The sequence below is a fragment of the Scardinius erythrophthalmus genome (assembly GCF_964197995.2).
Source record: "Scardinius erythrophthalmus genome assembly, chromosome: 1".
In the NCBI taxonomy this organism is placed as follows: Eukaryota; Metazoa; Chordata; class Actinopteri; order Cypriniformes; family Leuciscidae; genus Scardinius; species Scardinius erythrophthalmus.
Genome location: NC_138221.1, coordinates 58065570 through 58089468, shown reverse-complemented (window position 1 = coordinate 58089468; position 23899 = coordinate 58065570). Strand labels below are relative to the sequence as shown.

The following is a 23899-nucleotide window of genomic DNA, read 5'->3' as shown; positions in this document are numbered from 1 at the left end:
AATATTGATAGTGAATGTGATGAAGTCTACACCTGTAAATCCACTAGTATTTCATACATCCACTAAAAATCACCAAAAACACCTATAAAGTTCAGTTTACATTTCTGACATCTAGAAGCATTTTTTTATGTGCCCAAACACTTTATATAAAAGTTATATATGTATTTCAGCTTATCTGTTTGAATCTGTCCTGTCTCTAAATATGAGTTTGTTGTGATTACACACATCTGCGTTCCCCTCATCTGTGGTTTTGAGTAAGCAAGCCGCTGTGGTCTGACTATATCCCACCAGATACACAATACACAACAGCTCTAGAAACAATTGCCTGAATTTACGTTTATCATTTTCTTAACAGTTTTTGATTCAATATTCATTTAATATTGTGTTTGTTAAAAAACATTCTACATTTGTTCTACCATTTGTTCTAATATGTACCATATGTACACCTTAGGGTACCTTTAAGGTACTAATATGAACCCTTTCGGGCTAAATAAGATTGGAAAGAGTACCCCACCAGTGACAGCTTTTGTACCTTTTTTATCTGAGAGTGAGCAGGATGCATTTCAGTTGTTCATAGACATAGACACAACCACTTCATAGACATGGTTGAAGCAGCTTGTATATAAAATGAACATGAACTTAGATTATAGATCTCATCCATACCTGTGGTTTATCGATGAAGTGCAGAGTTATTGACGCGGCCAGGCCTAGAGAGAGCAGGATGGCCCAAACCAGCAATCCCCGGATCAGCCTCCTCTGATGGGCCAGAGCCCCACCACCGCCGCCCCTGTCACCCGTTTTATCACTGCAGTACTCGGCAGATAGAGACATGATGCCTGACAGCGTCAGTGCAGGAGAAGAGTGAGCGAACTGAGGTGAAAACACTGGTGAGGCTGGGATTGATGATGTCGAATGAGCGTGGCCTCCACCTCTCTCGTCTTCTGGTTGGCCCGTAGACAAACCTCAGAATGTGTCAAGCTTCCTGTACGATGGCTTTGTGTTCTGTGAGTGTCTGTGTTCCTGTTTAGAGTTTCTCAGCAGATGTCCAAGAGGAGTGCTGTATAGTGTACTTTCCCCTAAAGCATGGGTGATGTGCAATGCGAAACATCTCTCGCCTGGGCAGGGACAGGCCCTCCTACTCGCTGTCAACCGGAGGGAAGCAGGTGTCACAGTCCCTTTAATAGACTGCTGGGAGTTTTTACACTATACAAAACCATCACATTCTGTACACCACATGTGACGCACTACGTTAGACCTGTACTTAACCATATACTGTGCTGTTGTTTACAGGTGTAGGTTTCGTATATTCGTTTTTCTTGCCGTAACTTGTTCAGTGGTCAAAGTGAGCTTGTTCTGACATGTTAAGAATATATATAGGAATACACAACAACCACACCGTATCAGACCAGAGCTAAACTTTATGTGTTGCATTTATCTTCTGCATATGTTATTATTCTGATTAAACATGTTCTGACATGCACTGCAAAAACGGTCTTGTTTCCAGTCCAAATATCCAACATTTCAAGATGCATCAAGATGCATTTACTAAAGTAGTAAAATGACATGCAATATTAAGTATTAAGAAAATAAATAAATATTAAGTGAGTTTTTGCTTAAAACAAGCAAAATTATCTGCCAGTGGGGTAAGAAAAATAATCTCGTTTCTGTTTGAATTAAGATTTTTTTTCTTACCCTATTGGCAGATAATTGAGCTTTTTTTAAGCATCAACTCACTTAATTTTGATTAATTCCGCCGGAAAACAGGACATAATATCATGTCATTTTACTCATCTAGTAAATGCATCTTGATTTAAGAAATGTTTGATATTTGGACTGGAAACAAGACAAAAATACTAAGTAAGAACAGCATTTTTTTTTTTTTTTTCAGTGTGTGGTAACAATAACAGAATGTCGATCGTATAATGTCGATCGTATAAATCTCTGATATCCATACTAATACGACATTGGAGAATAAGTGAAAGGATGAAACATGAAAACACTGCCGTTCAAATTTAGTGGTAAAATCTGTATTGTTTTGAATAGAAGTACTGTATGCTGCATTTATTTGATCAAAAATACAGTAAAAACAATAAATTTGTGAAATGTTATTAAAATTAAAATTAGTTGAATATACTGTAAAGTGTAATTTATTCCTTTGATGGCAAAGCTGAATTTTCAGCATCATTACTCCAGTCTTCAGTGTCACATGATCCTTCAGAAATCATTCTAATATGCTGATTTGATGCTCTACATTTCTGATTATTATCAATATTGAAAACAGTTGTGCTGCACAATATTTTCCTGCAAATACTTTTATTCCAGGATTCTTTGATCTAATTCTTTAAAATAATTTAATTGAATAATAATGCAAATCTCTTTTTACCTGCATTACAGTAAGAAATCATATTTAAAAATCTGATAAATTAATTACAGTACAATAATTAATAAATAGCAGCATGATATGTATGCTGTAAATATTTCAATTTAAATGTATCCTTTTTTGACATTAACATGCTGAGAATTAGATATTTTGAGGTAAATAATTTTGATTAAAACATCATAACATTTTAATGGTTCTGAAAATACACTTAATTTTTCTGATTAGCTTTCTAATAAAGCACAAAAAAAAATTCTCCTTGTTATTTTGAGGTATAAAATGCGCTAGATTTATCCTTGATAAGTTTCATGAGATCCACTCAGTCAAGTGCAAAGTGATCTGGACTCGCACGGTTGGCTACATATACCATTTTATGAAGATGAGTAAACTCATAAAATGAGTAAAAAGCATTAAAAACGCGCATGTAAGCTTTATGTTCTTACACATCTATGGATATGACCCAGTTGTGGTTTTCCCCTGTGACCCAGATCATGCAGAAAGCCTGAATATGAAAATTGACAAATGATTATAGTAATAAACAACCATCAAATTAGTAATATTCTCTAGCTGATCCACCTTCAGCGGTGGCATAATTCATTTTATTTGGAAGAATTTCTGCTAATCATGTCACGTGAAGTTTTATAACTGCAAACATGTAATAACTATGTAATAACTATGTCACAGAAAAAATAAGTTGGTGTGTTGTCTGGGCATGTATATGTTGACTATATATATTGTGAGCTCCAGGCTGTGGTCTACCTGTGAAAGTTGCTCTATATGAAGGACTCTTGCTATTTGTCATAAGCCAGATAAAGGAAACACCTGCAGGAAAATAGTAAACCAATAAACCAGAAAAAGAGAAATGATGAAATATCAACACTTTCCAAAGCCACAAGAGATTTTCCCAGCTTTAGCTTTTTAAAGCCTTGGGTGAGATAATAAATCAGTGACAAAGAAAATCAAAAGAGGAACCATTGCTCTTATGTGTTTGATTGAGAGGAACCGAAAGAGACACAAAGGCATATTTCAAAGATAAGGTCATCCAGTGACTCCATGCTTGGTCGGGTCGGCGTTAGTGACTGGTCAGTCTTGTGGGTGAGAACCTCTGCCCAGCTAGAGGAAGTTCAGACCTGAGATGTGCGGAGGGGATAGGAAATTGTTGCGTGAACATGATCAAATACAACTGACCTTTCGCTCTCCTACTCAATTTCCATCCTTTACCAACTGACCGTGCTGACATTACACCTAATGATCTTATGAACTAGGCAACAGTGTAAAACTACTTTGAAAAGGCTTTCAATGGAACAACTAAAGATGGCATGTTTTAAAAGATGAAATAAGCCCTTGGGGGATTTTGAAGGTGAGATATGGTGTCAAAGTGTGACATTAATCCTGCTCAGGATGGATTTACTGCTGTAATTTTAATACTACTGACTACTTAATACACACAACCATCCCTTCACTTCTCCAGGCTCTGGGATTTAATCTTTTAATAAGTATCAGATATTCCCATGCCAAATCATCACTTTACATATGAAATGTACATTCAGTTTTCATTTTCACACACAAAAAAAAAAAAACATCAGTGGTTGCAGCACAAGTAGTCCTGACGTTTTTATGACTGAAAACATCACTCTTAGGAAAAAAAGGTTAATTGTGGTTCTAAATAGAACCCTATAGTTCTTGGCTCAATTTTAAAGAACACTTTAGCCCCTTTCACACAGCGCTTTGAACCCGGGAAATTGCCGGCAAATTGCCAGAGTGCCTTCTGTGTGTACGCAAACACGACCCGGGATTGATGCCGAGATTGATGCCGGGTTGGGGACCTAGTAACATTGCCGTGTTCAGTCCCGGAACGTGCGCTGTGTGAACGAAAGCTGTAATAATGCCGTGTCGTAGTGATGACGCTGAAGCCGGGATCGTTCGCCAGCTGTGAAACGGTACATAATGCGCAAGTTTATGATTGAATCAGAGAAGAAAATGCACAAGCGTGGTTTCTCGAGAGAGAAATCGCAGCTCATAAGCAAACTTAAGACGCTGCTGAGACATTACAAGTCACATCGATGTCACGTGTCTTTACAGGATTTTTACGGGTTGTGTGTGATTGCACTCTCTGATTCTGGAAAATCAGTGGCAGTGTGAATGAACCAAAAATCAAACGAACCCGGGTCAAATTCGGGTCACTTTATCCGTGTATTCCAGAATCTCTGCGTGAAAGGGGCTACAATGTCAGAAATGCAAGAGCCCACCGCAGACTGTGAAGATTGGCCTGCCACAATGGACTAGCCTGAGCCTGCAAGGAGGATGGGAAGACACCTCGCCCCGGAGCCTGAGCCACATGGAGAGTCTGACCAGGTGTGTGTGTCTGCAACACTGTGCATCACTGAGGGAGTTCTTGTGGAGTTTGAGGGTATGGAGGGAAACCACGCCCACAACCCCACCGTCATGGAGATGTATGCAGCCAGCAGCCATATCACCATGTGGCCCAAGGCTGGTTGCCTACTGAAGCTAAGCAGGGCTGAGCCTGGTCGGTACCTGGATGGGAGACCTCCTGTAGCTGCTGGAAGAGGTGTAAGTGAGGCCAGCAGGGGGCGCTCACCATGTGGTCTGTGTGGGTCCTAACCATAGATATCATATAAAGGCTAGATGTCTCTTCCGCGCTGCTGGCCAATGGAGGTCGACGTCCGCACACGGCGGCCATCTTACGACAGGGTGCTCGCTCACTCGTAACATGGTGCATGTACTTTTAAATAACCATAACTTGCTCAATTTTCTACCGATTTTCAAACGATTTGGTTTGTTATAAACGTCAGAGATGTAGCTATGACACTGCATACATATGAAAAATTATACAAATGGACTTCCATATGAAAGAATTATAGCCACGGTAATGACGTTTGTAAGAAACCAAACCGTTTGTAAATCCGTCCAGATTTCACCGAGATAAGAGGATTTGTGTGCATGCTGATCACTCACCTTAATTCACAGAGCCCTGTGGTAAGATGGCCGCCGGTGATGCCGGAAGTGACTCCGCCTTAAGACATCTAGCCTTTATATGATATCTATGGTCCTAACGCCCCAGTATAGTGATGGGGACACTATACTGTCAAAAAGCACCCTCCTTCGGATGAGACGTTAAACCGAGGTTCTGACTCTCTGTGGTCTGTAAATCACAAGATGTCTTTCGAAAAAGAGTAGGGGTGTAACCCTGGCATCCTGGCCAAATTTGCCCATTGGCCTCTGTCCATCATCATGGCTTCCTAATCATCCCCATATACTGATTGGCTCAATCACTCTGTCTCCTCTCCACCAATAAGATGGTGTGTGGTGGGCATTCTGCCGCAGTATGGCTGCCGTCGCATCATCCAGGTGGATGCTGCACATTGGTGGTGGTTGAGGAGATTCCCCCTTCCGTATGTACATCGCTTTGAGTACCCAGAAAAGCACTGTAATAAATTATTATTGTTATAAGTAATTTGGAGGTGTTTGAGGAAGATATTTCCCTGTTTCTCCCACCCCCGCTGGTCTCGCCCAGCCCTGAGTCTCCTGTTTCTCAGCTGGTTTTGCCCAGCCTATGTTGCCTGTGCTCCCTGTGCTCCCTCCCAGCCTCTCTCTCCCACCTCCTCTTCCCTAACCTACGAATAACCGTGGCTTGTCGACATATCGGCTGTACCTTGGGTCCTCCCTACTTCGGCTCCACCAGAAATTGTTGTCCTCATAGCTCCACAGTGCTCCCTCGTCCCACCAGCTCTGCCTTGATCAGACGTCGTCCTGCCTGCACCTTTGGCTCCGTCTTCCCCCTGGCTCCGGCTTCGTCCTCAGTCCCACCGGCTCCGCCTCAGTTTTCAGGCTCCCTGATTCCACCTCGGATGCTCCGGTGGCTTCATTTCCATCAGTCGTCCCCAGGGTGTCTTCAGCCAAGTCAACACCATGGCTCCTCCCTCCCTCGACTTCACCCTGGGGCTTCATCCTGACTGGACTATGGGTGACCATCTGGCTCCTCCTGCTCCTGGCTCCTCCCTCCACTCCCCCATGGACTGTTTGGTTCGCCCCAAACTTTTTTCTCTCTCTCCTGTTTCACATCCCGCTCCAGAGCCCCTGCCCTCACTCCTCAGTTGGAATTTATACAATGCGAGGACGCACCTTTCCAGGAGGGGGGTTTAATGTAACATGTATTACATTAAACCCCTTATTCTGTTTCTATACGTTCTTTTTGTATTTCTGCGTGCCTCAGTTCTTCAGTTAATTTGTCTCCATAATCATTGATTAAGTTAAGCAGGTGTCTTGTGTTTGGATAACGACTGAAAATAGATAGTGTTTTTCTGGTAACAAGGTTGCGCTGTTGAGGCTCGCCCTGCCTGTCTCTTTGTGAGAGACTTTCATGGAGAAAGTCATGGATCAAAATAAATGAGCATAACAGTACACACAGGAAACCCTACAGAAGAAACATACTGGGGTAAAATGTTGAGTTTTTTTTTTATATGCAAACATATGAACATATGAAATAGTAACATAACATGGCTAAGGGAGCTGTTTTCCTGAATATTGTCACAATAGCAAATGTTACATTGATTTTATTGTTCAGTAGTTAATATTAAGTTACTTACATTTTAGACACAAAATTGACTTTGGGGTTTTTATTTCACCAACAAAAATAGTTCCAAAGGAAAGCAACACTCTGTGTTTTGTTACTGAATGATTCAGCGTTTTGAACGAATGATTCAATGACTCACTCATTAAGACGGTCACTTGCTGCCACCTATTGGCGGTTTAGTTTCATGTTTAAAAGTATCATTGGATTTTTTTTTGTTTTTGTTTTTGTTTATTCAAACATTTATTTAAACCATTAATCTCATAACATTATTTATTGCAGTTGTAATTTTGCAGTGTAAATTATTTAATTTGATTGGTATCAGCCCTATATCTTATTATTATAACTAAATTTATTGATCAAATTTAAGAATTTGACATGAAAAATAATGCATACATTTTATAAGGCTGAAAAAATGGCCTTCTTGGTAAATAGCACCCTGATGTAAATATCACAAATATGCCGATTATGTAAATATTTTATTATCTATGAGTAGTTATATTTTTTTGTGTCATGAAGACAAATTTCTTGAGCGTGTAAGCACACTTTCTGAAAAAAATGTTTGTTTGTCTCCATCTACAGGTCTTAAAACATTTCCACACATTATGTGATGCTTTGCATGTACGAGGGTTCAGTGGAAGAGACATCGTTGGAATGGAAGTGACTGTATAAATAACATCATTTGATCCACATCACAAATGTTGCATCCTAGAAGAAAGGGGCTTTTCTGCATATTAATCACAGACACTTTGTCTGCATTTAAAGCACGGTTGGTTTTTGTAATCCATGAGAAAATAATTGTAAGAAGGGTGTGGACAACAGTGTGACACTCACCGATCAGCTATTTAATAATCGTCGATGTGAACCGGAGTTAAGATGGCACAGCCAGACTCTGCTGGATCGGATGGAAAATGTCATTGTTAAAACTCACCAGATGGCAGTATTTCCCAATTCTCCAAAGTTCACCAGACCTGCAAATAATTGAGAACTTCGTTGATATGTCTTCAAGAAACCCTTACAGACAGGCTTTATACGATGTTGTATTTTTTAATTAGCCTACATTAAATATCAGCCTATATATTATTGTAATTTATGCTGTACACTTCTGAAACTAAAAGTTCTTTATTGGCAACTGGTTTCATGAAGAACATTTATAATCCATGGAATTTTATCACTGCACAAAAGGTTCTTTATCGTGCAGAAAGGTTCTTTAGATTATTAAAATGTTCATATCACACTAAGAAAAACATGGTTCTTTTAAGAACTGTTGACTGAAAGGTTCTTCAGGAAACCCAAAATGGTTCTTTTATGGCATCAAGACAAATGTCTGACAGGTTTTTTCTATGGTCGCCATTTAATGAAAAAGAAAAAGATCAGCTGATCAGTGCTTTAGAGCTGGAGTTGAAAGACAAGGAAAGGCAACATTTGCTGGTGTCATTAAAAAGAAGGAAAGTAGAAAGAGAAGGAGAAAGGTTGAGCCTCATTTCCCCGTGGGCTGCCTACATGGACAGCATTTAATGGCAAAATGCTATAAGGGGTGTTTACAAGGATGTATGTGCTAGAGAACAGTATGCAAATCAATGGCTCTTCGAACTCCTCTAAAAAAAAAAAAAAAAAAAAAAAATATATATATATATATATATATATATATATATATATATATATATATATATATATATATATGTATGTTATTTTTATTTAGCCTATATTTATATTTATTTTTTACAGATATGGAGTTTCAAATGTTTAGTAACAACAGCGGTCAAATAACAATTAATGGTGCATTAATGGTCATATTTGTCATCCTTCAGTGATCCTTCAATTCTCGTGTGCAAAATCCAGTAATTTCAAAAGAAATTCTTTCATGGGTTCATGATGATAATGTATGACTGTGCCTTTAGTCATAGCTAATGTTCACTTGACCTAAACATGTCTCCATGTCTCATTTCGAAAGGTTGCACCCTCTTTAGGTCACATGTCTGCCGTATATGGCATTGAGGCTGTCTCATTTAAGAAAAGTAGCCTACATTACACTGCAAAGTAAGATAATACAGCCTCAGGAGGAATAGCAGTCAATTTTATAATGGTTACTTTTCTTAAAGTAGGCATGAAACAAAAGTTAATATTTTCTTCCCTATTGTGAGGTATGTCAGCTTTTTGAGTGAAATGGCTTCTCAAACAAGAAAAAACTTTAGGGCAGGACTTGATTTTGTCAATGGGGAATTGTTTGGATGGTTGTGGTTTGCTATTGGTTAATCTAATGTGAGTGACAGGTTGTCCCGCCCTCGCGCCAGTAAGCACGCAGTCGGAGCAAGAGGCAGGGGAATTATTTTGATAATTATTATTTTTATTTTTTTATTTATTTTTTAAATGTGCACAGAATACAAAAAACAAAACAAATGCAATATATTCCATAAAAAAAAAAAAAAGGATTTTGATTTCATTGTGACTTTAAATGAGACATCCTCGACGACTAATGTGACTTCCGGAGGGCGCAGCCTTCAAAATGAGACACCAACGGAATTGGCTGTCACCTGGAGGCAAATAACACAACTGGACTGCTCGAGCGCTTTTCGTTAAGAAAAATAGGCCTACTAATGATATTATTTATCACTTTATCATAATTACACCTATTACGCAAACAGTGCTTTTTATAGAACTATAGTTACTATAGTTAACACTTGGCTAATTGTTCTATATTGCGCCAAAATACAACACGCCCGAATTATTATTATTATTATTATTATTATTATTATTATTATTATTATTATTATTATTTTCCGGTTTGCAAGTTTTCCCGCGTCCGGAGCACGTATAACCCCAAAATGCTGCCTGGATAGTCAGCTCACTAGGTTTTGAGCCAGCCCTAAAGAGGGCGGAGGAATGACACTAATACCCACAAATCAAAACACGATCCGCTTCAAGTTTGCTCTCGGCTGGGGAAAGAAAGAAGAGTTTGACATGGGGAGTCCCAGAGGATGACAAACTTTTGACTGACATATGTTTTCAGGAATGTGTTTTTCTCCATCATGTCCAGATGATGATGGCCAAACTGCAGCCGAAACTTTTCAAAAGTGCTGGAGAAAGGATTTCTCGTGTAAAAGAGAGCAGACCAGGATATCTGTACAAGTCTGATCGATTCATTAGTTAAGACGTGTGTACATTTCTATATTCGTAATCCACACGTGCGCTTGTTGTTGGATTTTAAACTAAACCATTCAGAAGATTCAAAAAAAGTTCAAGTTAACCGTGTTCCTAACCTGTCAGATTGGCTTTACTGAGGTTGTGAAGGACAGTAAATCCGGCACAAGTGTTGAATTAAGCGGACAACATGCAGAAGTTGAATTCGGTGAACAGTAACGCGGAGCTCCAGCAGCGGCTGGCGGATCACGGTGGATCCGGAGACACAGCGAGGGAAAACGGCACCAAACACATCCCGAGTCCCGCGGAACCCGTGGATACGGTTCAGTGCTCCAGCAGAAAGATGCTGGTCGGGCTGGACGTCCTCTGTCTGCTCGTGGGTAAGAGAAACAATGCTGTATGACACTTTGTAATAACTTTCACTCTGATGTTAAGGACATAATGACATGCTATTATATATTTACATAAAGTGCAAGTAACTGGGTTACACTATAATTAGGCTACTTTCATTAGCCGGTCAAATCAAAGACATTTCTATTAGAAAGTACATGAACTGATCATCTGTTAAGCTTTATAGTGTAGTAACCTAATGTTATTGTTGCCAAGCTTATGTATTTTATTTCCACCCTTCCCCTCATATGCAAAGAAAGCAACACAACAGATTTATTGCAGGGCTTTGCAGGTTGTGGAACATCCACTTCATCTGTTTTCCTCATAATATAAAAAAAAAAGAAGAAAAGTTTTTGACATCTTCACAAAATATGTTGATGTCAAAAGTTGACATGGGAACAACATTTCAAAAGTGGAGGAATCCAAAGTCGCTCCATCCAAATAATCCACTCAAAGGCCAAATCAGAGCTCAGAAAGGGAAAATAATAAGTTCATAACCTCTACGCACGTGGTGTGTGTGTGTGTGTGTGTTTTCAGTTTAGAGTTGGCAGGAAAGTTTTTCCTGGGAAATTCAGCCGTATCCATGGAAACAAGCAGTTCTCCAGAGAAAAGTGAAACTGCCTTTTCATTTCAGATGGCCTGAAATGGTTGTGTTGTTTACTTTGTTTCACCTAATATACTTTATTGTAACTTTTATTAAAACAGAATTAGGCTAGTTGCACTGTAAAAAAAAAGGTGTAAAGGGCTGTTCACACCAAAGGATAACTATAACAATAAAAAATATATAGTTTTACAAATCGTTCTAAATGTAAAAGAATAGCAGAGATCACACCTCAAGTATAACAATAACAGCATAGAGAATATCACTGGAATCACATTTTTTTCCCCAGCTGATCAATAACAAAAACATTTACAGCCAATCAGAATCCATCCTGCTTTAGACGGCTTTTAAAGTGATAGATGGCAAAACTGCAGCACACACTTAGAATAAAGAGAATGTTGTTTTCCATTGGTATAATTGTTATAGTGTGCCTTTATAGTTATTGTTCTTGGTGTGAACGAGCCTTAACTGTACAATTTTTACTGAAAGGCACTGCTTCTGATCAGACCCTTCATTTTTTATTTCAAACAAATGCAGTCAGATTGATTGCCATTAAAAAATAAAATCAAAGCCAGTTAATTTAGATGTAACACACTTAAAACAAGTTTTGCTGTAGGAAGCTTAGTGGACATTCAAAATAGTGTCAGTTTCTAAAGAAATTTCATTTAAAAAATTTCATATTTGAATCTAGACTACTCTAACTGATTGCACATCACACATTTTGTTCATGACGTAACAAACGTTATTATAAAGTGTAAAGTCTCCATATACCACATTCAAAAAGACCTTTTCATCTGCACAAATCCTGGAAAAATGTTGTCCTGTTAGTTTGTTGACACGTTTACTTAATTATGCAAAGCTGCTAGTGCACACCCCGTCAGTTTCAGATGATTTTATGTGTCATAACAACATTCACAACCGGGATAAGTGGAAAAACACCTTAATTATGTTTTTCATGTCGTTGTTTTTGGTGTGCCATATAGAACCTGTCCAGGCAGACAGACAGGTTACAGTAAGTTCTTCACCGGCCTGACTGCGCTACTCACACAAGACTTACTGTAGGAACTGCTCTTGGCCTCCAGGTGAAAGTCCTTGTCCCACAGAATCTGTTTTTAGAAACGTGACGTGTCTAGTAGCACCGCTTGAGGTTTATGGAGGAAATGTCACACAGAGAGAGCCACCTTTGACTACAGTAACTGTCACTTTCTGCATTATGACGTTACAGTCATGCATTCAGCAGTGCATTACTGGATTAATCCATAGAGAAGTTCATATAACCATGTGATGACAGACTGGAGAAAGGAGAGGAGAGCGGAGAGGAACTATGCTGTGGGATGAGGCATGATTGCGTGTTAAGGGACGAGGACATTTGCGACTGCTCTCTGTGGTTACCAGCATAAACACATTTCCCAATTTTGACGGACATGGAGGTTGTGTGACTTCCTCCTGACATTTGTTACAACTGTCAAACATTCAGAGCGTATTAACATTTTTTACCTTATTCATCTTAAGTATAGATACACTGCATTTTTGTAGACTTTAGCATACATTTAAAAAGTGTACTTATTATGGAAACAATATTATATACTTAAGTATGAACTGAATGTAATGTTTTCGAACATTTAATTGCATGTTAATCGCAATTAAATAAAAAAAGTTAAAATTTATATTGAAAGCAATAAGTTGAACTTTAGAGAACTTTTTTGACCCAATTAATTAGGCCTTGAGTACATCCTGTCCTGATATGAATTTTATAATTACTTCTATTATTTAAGTGTACTGAAAAATTTACTGAAAAGGAATTATCTAAACTATACTTTAAATGGCATTTATATTGAGACTTATTTGTCGTGTTTAAATACATTATTCATTACACATTTGCAATGGTGAAGTTGCAATTTAGTACATTCAAACTTCTATAAAGCATGCAAATAGATGATTTATTTAACAATTTATAGAACAATTATTTAAAATATACTTTAAAGTAAATCTTTTAATTTTTACATTATTACATGGTGCACTTAAAATAGTGTACTTAAATAGTAGCCTACCACTACAAAAGTGTACTTAAATAGTACCAATACCAGACCCGTAAAACTTTTGTTCATCTTTCGAAACACAAATGAAGATGTTTTCAATGAAATCTGAGAGCTTCAAAAAGTTCATAAAGAGATCATAAAACTATAATACATATGAGCCGAGTGGTTTAGTCCAAATTTTCTGAAGAGACACAATCGCTTTATATGATGAACAGATAGAACACATTATACATTAGTACACAATATTTTATTCACATATAAACATTGATCAGTGAAGATAAACTAAAGCTCAACCATACATGCTTGACGTGCGAGAATGATCCTCATTGGTTCTTGCAGAAGCTCAAACGTGATGCGTAACACGAGAATGAACCTCATTGGTTCTTGCAGAAGCTCAAACGTGATGCGTAACGTGAGAATGATCCTCATTGGTTCTTGCAGAAGCTCAAACGTGCTGCGTAACACGAGAATGAACCTCATTGGTTCTTGCAGAAGCTCAAACGTGCTGCTTAACATGAGAATGAACCTCATTGGTTCTTGATGAAGCTCAAACGTTCTGCGTAACACGAGAATGAACCTCATTGGTTCTTGCAGAAGCTCAAACGTGATGCGTAACGTGAGAATGATCCTCATTGGTTCTTGCAGAAGCTCAAACGTGCTGCGTAACACGAGAATGAACCTCATTGGTTCTTGCAGAAGCTCAAACGTGATGCGTAACACGAGAATGAACCTCATTGGTTCTTGCAGAAGCTCAAACGCGCTGCGTAACACGAGAATGAACCTCATTGGTTCTTGCTGAAGCTCAAACGCGCTGCGTAACACGAGAATGAACCTCATTGGTTCTTGCAGAAGCTCAAACGCGCTGCGTAACACGAGAATGAACCTCATTGGTTCTTGCAGAAGCTCAAACGTGATGCGTAACATGAGAATGAACCTCATTGGTTCTTGCAGAAGCTCAAACGTGCTGCGTAACACGAGAATGAACCTCATTGGTTCTTGCAGAAGCTCAAACGTGATGCGTAACACGAGAATGAACCTCATTGGTTCTTGCAGAAGCTCAAACGTGATGCGTAACATGAGAATGAACCTCATTGGTTCTTCCTGAAGCTCAAACGTGATGCGTAACATGAGAATGATCCTCATTGGTTCTTGCACGTCAAGCAAACATGCTTTAGCTTCAGTTTACCACAACTGATGTGTGAGTTGAGTGTTTATATGTGAATAAAAGCCTAAATTCAATCTGTTCATCATATAAAGCGATCAAGACTCTTCAGGAAATTCGGACTAGACCGCTCAATTCATATGGATTTGTTTTACGATCTCTTTATGAACTTTTTAAAGCATTAAAGTGGTAGTTGCATCTATGGAGGGACAGAAAGCTCTCAGATTTCATTTAAAATATCTACATTTGTGTTTTATATCTTACGAGTTTGGAACGACAAGAGGGTGAGTAAATGATGAAAGAATTTGAATTTTTGGGTAATCTATCCCTTTAATATAAAATTATCCGCAGGTATTGTTTTTTAAAATTTAGCCTATACTTTTAAGATTACACTACAAGCGCACATTCAATACACTTGAACACACTTCTTGTTTGATGATAAAATTGTTGGATTCTCCATTTGGATGAAAGACTTGGCTCTAAAATCTGACTGCGACTACGACCTGGGACAGAACATCAGCTGAATTCTGTATAATTCCCCAAGTTTGTTGGTGCTTGGCAGCCACCAACATCTAGGCTATTCAGTTTGGCTATAGATTATTATTTGTTTAGCAACTGGCTAATTAATATAGAACGTGCAGTCATAGGTGTAAGTTTATCAACCATTATAATCTAAAATTATAAAGCCTCTAAAATCTAGTTGGATTAACTTTTTTCAAAGGCGCTGCAAAAAATAGCTGATATGACGGCACAACAGTCAACTCAAACTGTATGCAACAAGTTTCTAGTTCTTGTTTCTATTCAACAAATTCTTGGCAGAAGTTGATTCTGAATTGTATTACTAATACATTTGAATGTTTACTAAACATTGGTATCTTTCATCATACTGTTGCTGGCTTATTGCTTTTTGAAGCGTGAGACTATCGCAGGCTGAAGGGTTGTAATAGTTTTTTTCAGCAGTGAATAGGGTATTCATGCCACGGCATTCTGATCCACTTTTAATAAGTCCAACAAAGCTGGAATAAGAGCAGCTTTGATGGATCTGTGTAAGAAACTCTCGCTGCGCATGTGAATGTGAGCGCTGACTACATCAGCAGTGGGAAACAACACTGTAGATTGTTTACTGAGGCGCTCAGACACGCTGAGACGATCGATCACTTACTTGGCTCTGCTTCTCTGCAACTCTTTTGTCAGTACATTCCACTCGGCCGGGCTGCGATGCATAAGGATGTTTTAGAAAAATGCTTGCCCTGGAGATATGCTTGAGTACCTTTGGCTTGAGCTGGGTCAAAGGTGAAAGTGTGAAAGAAAGGTCACAGGCATACCTGTGTGTGTGTGTGTGTGTGTGTGTGTGTGTGTGTTGTGAGAATGCATGCTGAAACGAGCAATACTGATTTCTTATCTCTCTCTTCGACAATTTCACAATCTGTGAACAGTAAGGATCAGGTTTACACCTGGTATTAAGATGGGTATTCAGTGATCCAGTTGTAAGCGGCTGGTGAATACTATTAAATGAATGAACCCATGTTGCACGCCGAGAAAAGAAGCAAATGAAGCAGTGAAGTTTGAAATGCTTGTTGTGTAGTTTCTCTCAACACGTCCCAGAACGATCATGTGTTAGGGGTCATTTACATTGAACACGTTTTTGTGTGACGTTTTAAATGACGTTTTATTAACAATGTTCGAGAGGAGCACGTTCAGATAGTCTACCTAATCAGCATGAGAGGAGGCATATATATATATATATAGCTGATTTACTTCTGTTCCAGTTTTCCAGCATCCCTCCTGCACCCCAACTCTTCACTCTTAATTATTCTTTTCCCAGCCAGGGATGGGGGTGGGGGGAGTACTCTGGGTTCAGGCTAAATTCAGAGCTCGACTCGGACAGCATGCCAAATATGCAAATTCTATACTATGTCTAATCATATGTAAGTGTGAACTCTTGAAGGTGCCATGTTTTTCGAACAGCACATTTTTAGGCATCCGTCTAGTGTATGTTTACATAGAAAAAACAATGGAAACGTAGTGCAGTGGAATGCAAAAATGCATTCTGTATGAACAGTACCGAGCTTCACTCGATTTACAGAGCGTTTACTCTACACAATGATTTTAGTGATCCAATCAGAAAATGTTTTAGATCCTGTTTACACCTGCATTTAGCGCTGACCACAATTTTTTTTTTATTGTTGTTTGGGTAACAAATTTATATGGTTGTAATTTGCTGCAGGACAGAACTGTGCCAGATCTCACTTTGGAACTAGAAAGGAAAGTTTGTCAGGGTAAACTATCTTTTCTTTCTCTGAAATTTTAAAAGGTTTAATATAGGCTTTACAGAGATCATGATACTAGTTGGATGGATGGATAAGTGGATGGATAGATGGATAATTAAGTGTGTAGATGGATGGGTGGATGGATAGATAAGTGGGTGAATGGATGGATGGATGGATGGATAAGTGAGTGAGTGAATGGATGGATGGATGGATGGATGGATGGATGGATGGATAAGTGGGTGAATGGATGGATGGATGGATGGATGGATGGATGGATGGATGGATGGATGGATGGATGGATGGATAAGTGGGTGAATGGATGGATGGATGGATGGATGGATAAGTGGGTGAATGGATGGATGGATGGATGGATAAGTGGGTGGGTGGATGGATGGATGGATGGATGGATGGATGGATGGATGGATAAGTGGGTAGATGGATGGATAGATGGATGGATGGATAAGGTTTGGTATCGAGAACCAGTTCCATTTTAGAACCGGTTTCAAATTTCCAAGAACCGTGGATTTGATAAGTGCGTTTGGATCCCGTTTAACGATTCCTGTGTTCACATTTTGATGTCATTTTAAACCATTCAAGTGCAAGAAGACCCATGCGTGGTTTTCTGCGCTGCACACACATCCAAAGCTTGTTCACAGAAAAAGTGACTGTGAATTTTAAACAATTCAAGCCCAAAAAGACTGTTTTCTGTGCTGCACACATCCAAATCGTGTGCACACAAAGCTGCCTCTCAGACTGTGTATAGTGTGCGATACTGAGTTATTTTCCGCATCTTTTTGCACTTGAACGGACTAGGGGTGTAACGATACACTCATGTCACGATTCGATACTAATCACAATTCGATACTATCGCTATCTCCCTATTGCATTATTATACATTATGTTCAACATTATATATAGGCTAGTAGTTTAAATAATATCACTGAAATTTCGTTTTGGGTCTTTTAAGTTTTAGAGGAATGGGCTTTAAATAGAGGGATAGAAATCTCTCAGGTTTCATTAAAAATATCTTCATTTGTGTTTGGAAGTTGAACAAAAATCTTCTAGGTTTGAAACGACATGAGGGTGAGTACATATTGATAGAATTTACATTTTCTGGTGAATTATACTTTATAAATAGAGCCTTGGTTAAAACTAACTCTATATAGCAAATCATATTGTTTACATCAACTATACATATCGTCAAATTTTTATATTGCGATATTTCACTTCTAGAACAGACAAGTACACTCAAAAATATGTCAAAATATCCTCGTAAAATGGTTATGTCTGTCTTAAGTGAACGTAAACAGTTGATAAAGAAAACGCATGTGAAACAGTATATTGGATCCATGCAGCCTTAGATTCCTGCTGCCGTTGTTCTTGACTGAATAACTTTTGTAACTATATTTGTAATGCATATTTTATTTATAAAGTGCAGTGTTATTTTACATTTGACTACAGTTTCTGTACCTGAGTACTTTAAAATCTTAAAACTGTTTATTTAATTCATATCTTTGTTCAGTTGTATTTATTTGTTCTTTTTTAATGATTGAATGTTTACTTGTCTTTAATAATGCTTGAAATGTATAGGCTGTTAGTTAGGCTAGTTGTTTTTGCTATGGTATTTTTAAACCATAGGCAATAGTTGCTTGTTCTAGTGCTCTTTAGCCTGTTGATTTTTGTTTCGATGGTATTCAGCTACAATGAAATGTTTTGCAATAAGACTTAGGATAAATGTGAATGATATTAAAAAAAATGTTTGTTTTTTTTACCTTATTGGAATCGAAAGGAATCGATAAGAAACCGAACCGATAAGCAGAATCGGAATCGTTAAAATTCAAACGATACCCAACACTATAAGTGGGTTAATGTGTGGATGGATAGGTCAATCTGTGGTTTCTGCACAGCTGTTAGGGGATTTCTAAGGTGTTTTCCAAATCAATTGAAATGTTTAAGCAAAGTACAATATATCAAGAGGGCAATTCCGCGCAAAACTGTCACATCCATAACGCCAACTAAATACCATAGCATTGTGTTGGCGTTATGGATGTGACAGTTTTGCGCGGAATTGCCCAATACTGCCTTGATGGCAATACCATGGGCTTTTTTGAAACAACTTACAACACTTATAGTCATATATACATATCACATATCAAGTGTACCATTTTCAGTATAATGAACATATCAAAAAAGTGTGCCACTGATAACATCACTGAGCAATGGTACTGTCAGTAGTGGTTTTGTGAATGATTTGGTTTTAGCTCTGCTTCAGTGATTCAGTGTTCCCTGAGTGAGAACCCCGAGTGCCTCACCAGATTTGTACAGGTTAGACGCCCGCAGGTCTGATCTAAAGGAAATGACTGAGACATCAAAGCAAAAGACAGTGTTTGTGTGTGTGTGTGTGTGTGTGTGTGTGTGTGTGTGTGTGTGTGTGTAAACATCTCATTGAGTGAGTAAAGCATCTCTTCAAGGAGGACGGCCTATCAGATGGAGTGAGGCTGTACCTGAATGAAGGCCGTCTTCCTGTTTATCACTTCTCTGTCCTTCACCTTTCTTCTCTGCCACAAAATGCAGCATTTAATCAAAGGTGCTCTTACAAAGGACCCAGTGGAGTGTATGTCAGTGTGAGGCAGGTGTGTGTGTATAAAGTGTACGTTTGTATAAATGTCTTGTGTTTCCATTCAGTTGGCAGAGAAAGTTGTCAAGTGAGACAGTGAGATTGCAGCACGCTGCAGCATGTCAGTTATGTGGGCGGCAGCACATTCAGACGCGCTCATGAACACATGGTGCACGTCTGCTGTTTCCACATGCTCATTCATGTTGATAAATGCATCTCTCTTCTCTGGACATTAATAGCTCAATCAATGTGGCTGCATAAGAATCATCAATTATGTTTCTTTATAATATAGTAGAAAATGTATATGCATAAATGTAAATTTGAATCTATCTATCTATCTATACATTTTAAATGTACATAACTATAAATTATCTAATTTTATAAATATGTATGAAAATATACACCCTGAATATACAGATCAGAATTTATAAATGTAAATCTAAAATTTAAATGTAAATACATTTTTTTAAATGCATCTAATAAACCATTTTTTGCACCTTTTTATAATAAATTATACTTTTATAAATATGTATAAAAATCATCCTGAATATATAGATCTGAATTTATATTTATATTTATATTTATATTTATTTATGTAAATCTCAAATGTTAAAGTAAATAACTTTTAATTATCTAATAAATAATTGAAAACCTCTATTTTTTTTATAGGGATAAATCCTGAATATGTAGTTGTATACAAGTCTAAATATAAGTAAAAATAAGTACGTAAAATCAATCAATAAATATTTTAGATATGATAAAATGTTATGAATAAGAATGTAAATAAAAATATAAATGTATATAAAAGCAATCCTGAATATATATGTATTAATTTATAAATGTAAATCTTATATTAATAATATAAAATTTGAATTGTAATAACTATAGATTATCTAATAAATAATCTAATATATCCTGAGTGTATAGTTATAAAGTGAAATGTTAAAGGTCTAAACATAAATACAATGTTGATGCCTAAATTCTAAATATAAAATAAATATTTTTTTTTTACAGATTTTTTTTCTATAATAATAAATATTTTATAAGTCTGTATTAATTAGCTTTAATTCAATATATATCTATCTGTACGTTAAATATTTTGATTCAGAGTTATTTAGTTTGTTTTACATAGCCTATATTATGTTTTATTTAAGTTTTATGTTTTATTTATTTAGAGGATATTTGGGCATTTATAATAAATTAATCTGAAATATTTAAACTTACAATAAATCATATCTTTAGATTTTATTAAATTAATTCCTGTTCAGTTTAGCAAACATTTGTGCCATAATTTATACAGCACAAACACCTGTTTTATTAGCAACTAATCATCCTGTCAGAGGGAGTGTAGTTGTACAATCCTCTCTCATTTGTTCAGTAAATGACCGTAGAGACCACCCTGCCATTATCTCTGTCTGTGTTCTCCCCTCTGGCTAAAGTGCATTAGTCTAGCATCAGACTCGCTCTAAGCTACTCAACACTGATCCAGTGCAGCCTGCCGGAGCCTGCCAACTCTCTGCCGTACAGGGTTACAGCTCTAAATGAGGAAACCGCCCAGGGCCGTCGGAGAGAGAGAGAATTTGTGTGTGCTTGCTGGTGGATTAATACTGTTGTTATGGATTTGGTTGAAAGGTCAGAGGTTAAAGGACAGTGCTGGCTGAGATGTATGATAGCAGCTCGTCTCCCTCATGAGTGAAGGGAAACCAGAGTGAATCCTGCTGAGAGACACAACAAATTAGAGGATTGCACTGTTTCTTTGCAAGAGAGGAGCAAATGAGTGGCACTTAGCAGTACAATTACCACAACTCTACTGAAAATGATGCACCGAAAATATGCGGCCCTGTCTGTTCCTGTCTGGAACGTATTACATGAACGTGTGAACTAATGTAACCCTTCTGTACCTCTTTGCATCAGACAGACAGATCCCCTAAGATGTGTTAAAATATAGCATCAGCTTTTGTCAAGCCATCTCACTCACTGACCTGCCTCAACAAAGCCTCCTTAAAACACACATGTTCTTTAAGAGTCTGGAGGCACCGCTGACCCCCTCAGCTGTTGGGTGTCTCCTGTGAACAGTGACTACGTTTACAAACTGTTAATATTCGGGTTATGGTCGGGTTAAGGTCACTATTTGGGTTTCTGAAACATTCGGAATAACCCGTTTACAAGCGTGAGCAGAGAGAGTTACTCCTGTATACATGGAATTGGCAATATCCCGATGTAAACGGCGACGCACAGTTAGCGTCTGGACGTACGGACAACCTTAAGACGCAATATGCGTCATTTCCGATTCTTCTTCCTGTATCCAAAGACATCAACAACAGCAGCAGCACGCGGATAATGAATAGTTCGGGACAGATAGCAATCGCCTTTGTTTGCGCTCTCCTCCTCGCTCCAAAAGTGTGTTGCTGTGCTGCGTCTCGCCATGTTTACCTCTACTTCTGGTTCACTTCCGGTATACTGCACGCCGGTTTTTGTATGCGCCGTCTCTACTCAAAAGACCAAGATTCCTTGCGAATAGAACATGCGCAGAACACAAATCAATGTTCCTTTTGACAGGGATATGCCGATACGCGTTTACATGACCAAATATTTGGGTTAGAAAAGAGGTACCCCAGGCGTCATATCCGGGTTTTTAAAAACCGGGATATGAGCATATCCGGGTGTTTACATGGCCGTGCGCGACCGTGTTATTGCTAATATCCCGGTTTTGAACGGGTTATTGGCTGCATGTAAACGTAGTCAGTGTGTTGTAAGACGGGGTGAAGTACTGTATAAACCACCCCCCCCCCAGCCCGAGGACACATGTCTGGACTGGGCTACAGTAACACCAGAGACGCAGCTTTGCTAGCGGAGGGGGTCAGAGAGGGATGAGAGGGAATCTCAAAAGCAAGCTCCAACTCATCTTTCCCTGTGGTTCTGCCCTCCATCACCTCATTGCCTGACAGATTCGTTTTATTTTTGGGTGTGAAGGAAGCATTTTTAGAAATGCTTGAAGGGGATATAAGTTGGCTGTGCTACATAAGAAAGCAGAACTGTTAAACTCAGTAGGCGTGCGTTATTTCTTACGGCAGCTTCTTAGGTTGAGCAAAGAAGCAGAGTTCTTGAGTTGGCCATGTGGTTCTTTGTTCACAGTGTTACAGTACAGAATCATCAGATCAACATGTTAGTTTTTGGTATCAGGAAATCAGTTGGTATCAGTTGTTGTCCTGGCTTTTGTTATGGAATTTGATGATGCATTTCATTCAGACGGGAAATTACAAGGTACAAATTTGCCTAACCTACTCTGGGGAAACTAGTTCTGTCAGAACAAGGCAACAATTCTCCTGTGGCATCATGAGTACTTGGTTGTATTTTACCATCATTGGGAAATTCAAAAAGTTCTGTGGTGTTGGCGCCTGTGGCTATGTCAGTGCGCCGACATGTAGTGCCGTCGTGCTCGGGCAGCCCGAGATCGAGTCCCGGCTCGTGGACCTTTCCCGATCCCGTCCCCCGTCTCTCTCCCACCTCACTTCCTGTCAACTCTCTACTGTCCTGTCCCAATAAAAATAGGCAAAAATCACAAAAAAAGAGACCATGTTCTGTGCCATAGTATTTTTAAAAGTTCTTCTAACATCATAGGAACTTAATAATAATTTGTGATACCCATAGGATCTTAAAAATGACTTGTGACATCATAGGAACTTCAAAAAGATCAAAAAGATTTATTGACATCAAAGATGAAAACATCAAAAAAATCCATTGACATCATGCATTGACATTTCACAACATCACAAGAAATTAAAAAGGTGAAAGACATCATAGGCATTTAAAAATGTTCAAAGGCATCATGTGAACTTAAAAAGGTTTTAGTGACATCATGAGAACTTAAAATGGTTCAGTGACATCAGAACTTAAAAGGGTTCAGTGACATCATAGGAACTTAAAAAGATTATGTGACATCATAGGAACTTAAAAAGGTTTAAAGGCATGTGGACTTAAAAAGGTTTAGAGACATCATATGAACCTAAAAAGGTTCAGTAACATTATAAAGGGCTTTCGAACCGGAGGAAAGTTTCCATAGTTCCTTGAACTAATGGCGGAAGTACCTGCATTTGGGGATGTTTGCACCTGTAAGACTTGAGAAATTAGAAAATGCCGGACAGGCTGGTTAAGGAGTGACCAGACCCTGAGAAGACAGGATCTTGCTGGAAATTACCATTTAAACTAACCATCTGAGACAAAAGTCTCACCTCTGAGTCATCCTAATCTACATTTCATTCCCTCATCCCTCACCCCCTCTCTCTCATACTCAGATCACCTGAATTCACCCAAGAAAATACATAGTTTTAATGTGAATGATTATCATTGAGTATTGTACATATTGGTATAATTTGAAATGTCTCAGTGCGACTGGTACACATGTCTCATTTCCAAATAAGTAAAACTAAAGGTAATACGGTTTTTAAGAGTTTAGGGATAACTGGCACACAAAGGAAGGTGGTCTCCTGGCAAATGGTCTCATACCCCCAAAAGGTGTAACCTCTGAATGCAAATTTCCATTGTTAGCACATGTTTCCATGTGAAAGAGGTCCTGTGTATATAATGGAATGCAGCAAAGGGTTCGGGGCCTTTCTGTATTTCAGATTAGCCCGTGAGGCTGAGAGTAAGACTCTCAGCTTCATGTATAATGTTGGGTTGCATCTCTTCTCTTTATTCCAGAGCATTTGAT

At 38.3% G+C, this 23899-nt stretch overlaps 1 protein-coding gene across 1 annotated transcript in view; it reads left to right on the top strand.

Moving 5' to 3' along the window:
• Positions 1-9885: 9885 nt before the first annotated feature.
• ppap2d (phosphatidic acid phosphatase type 2D) overlaps positions 9886-23899 on the top strand; it is a 38026-nt gene continuing 24012 nt past the window's right edge. Inside the window, exon 1 of the mRNA XM_081373646.1 lies at positions 9886-10489. Within this exon, the coding sequence (XP_081229772.1) occupies positions 10300-10489 (190 nt within the window). The 5' untranslated portion in view covers positions 9886-10299. The remainder of the gene's footprint in view (positions 10490-23899) is intronic.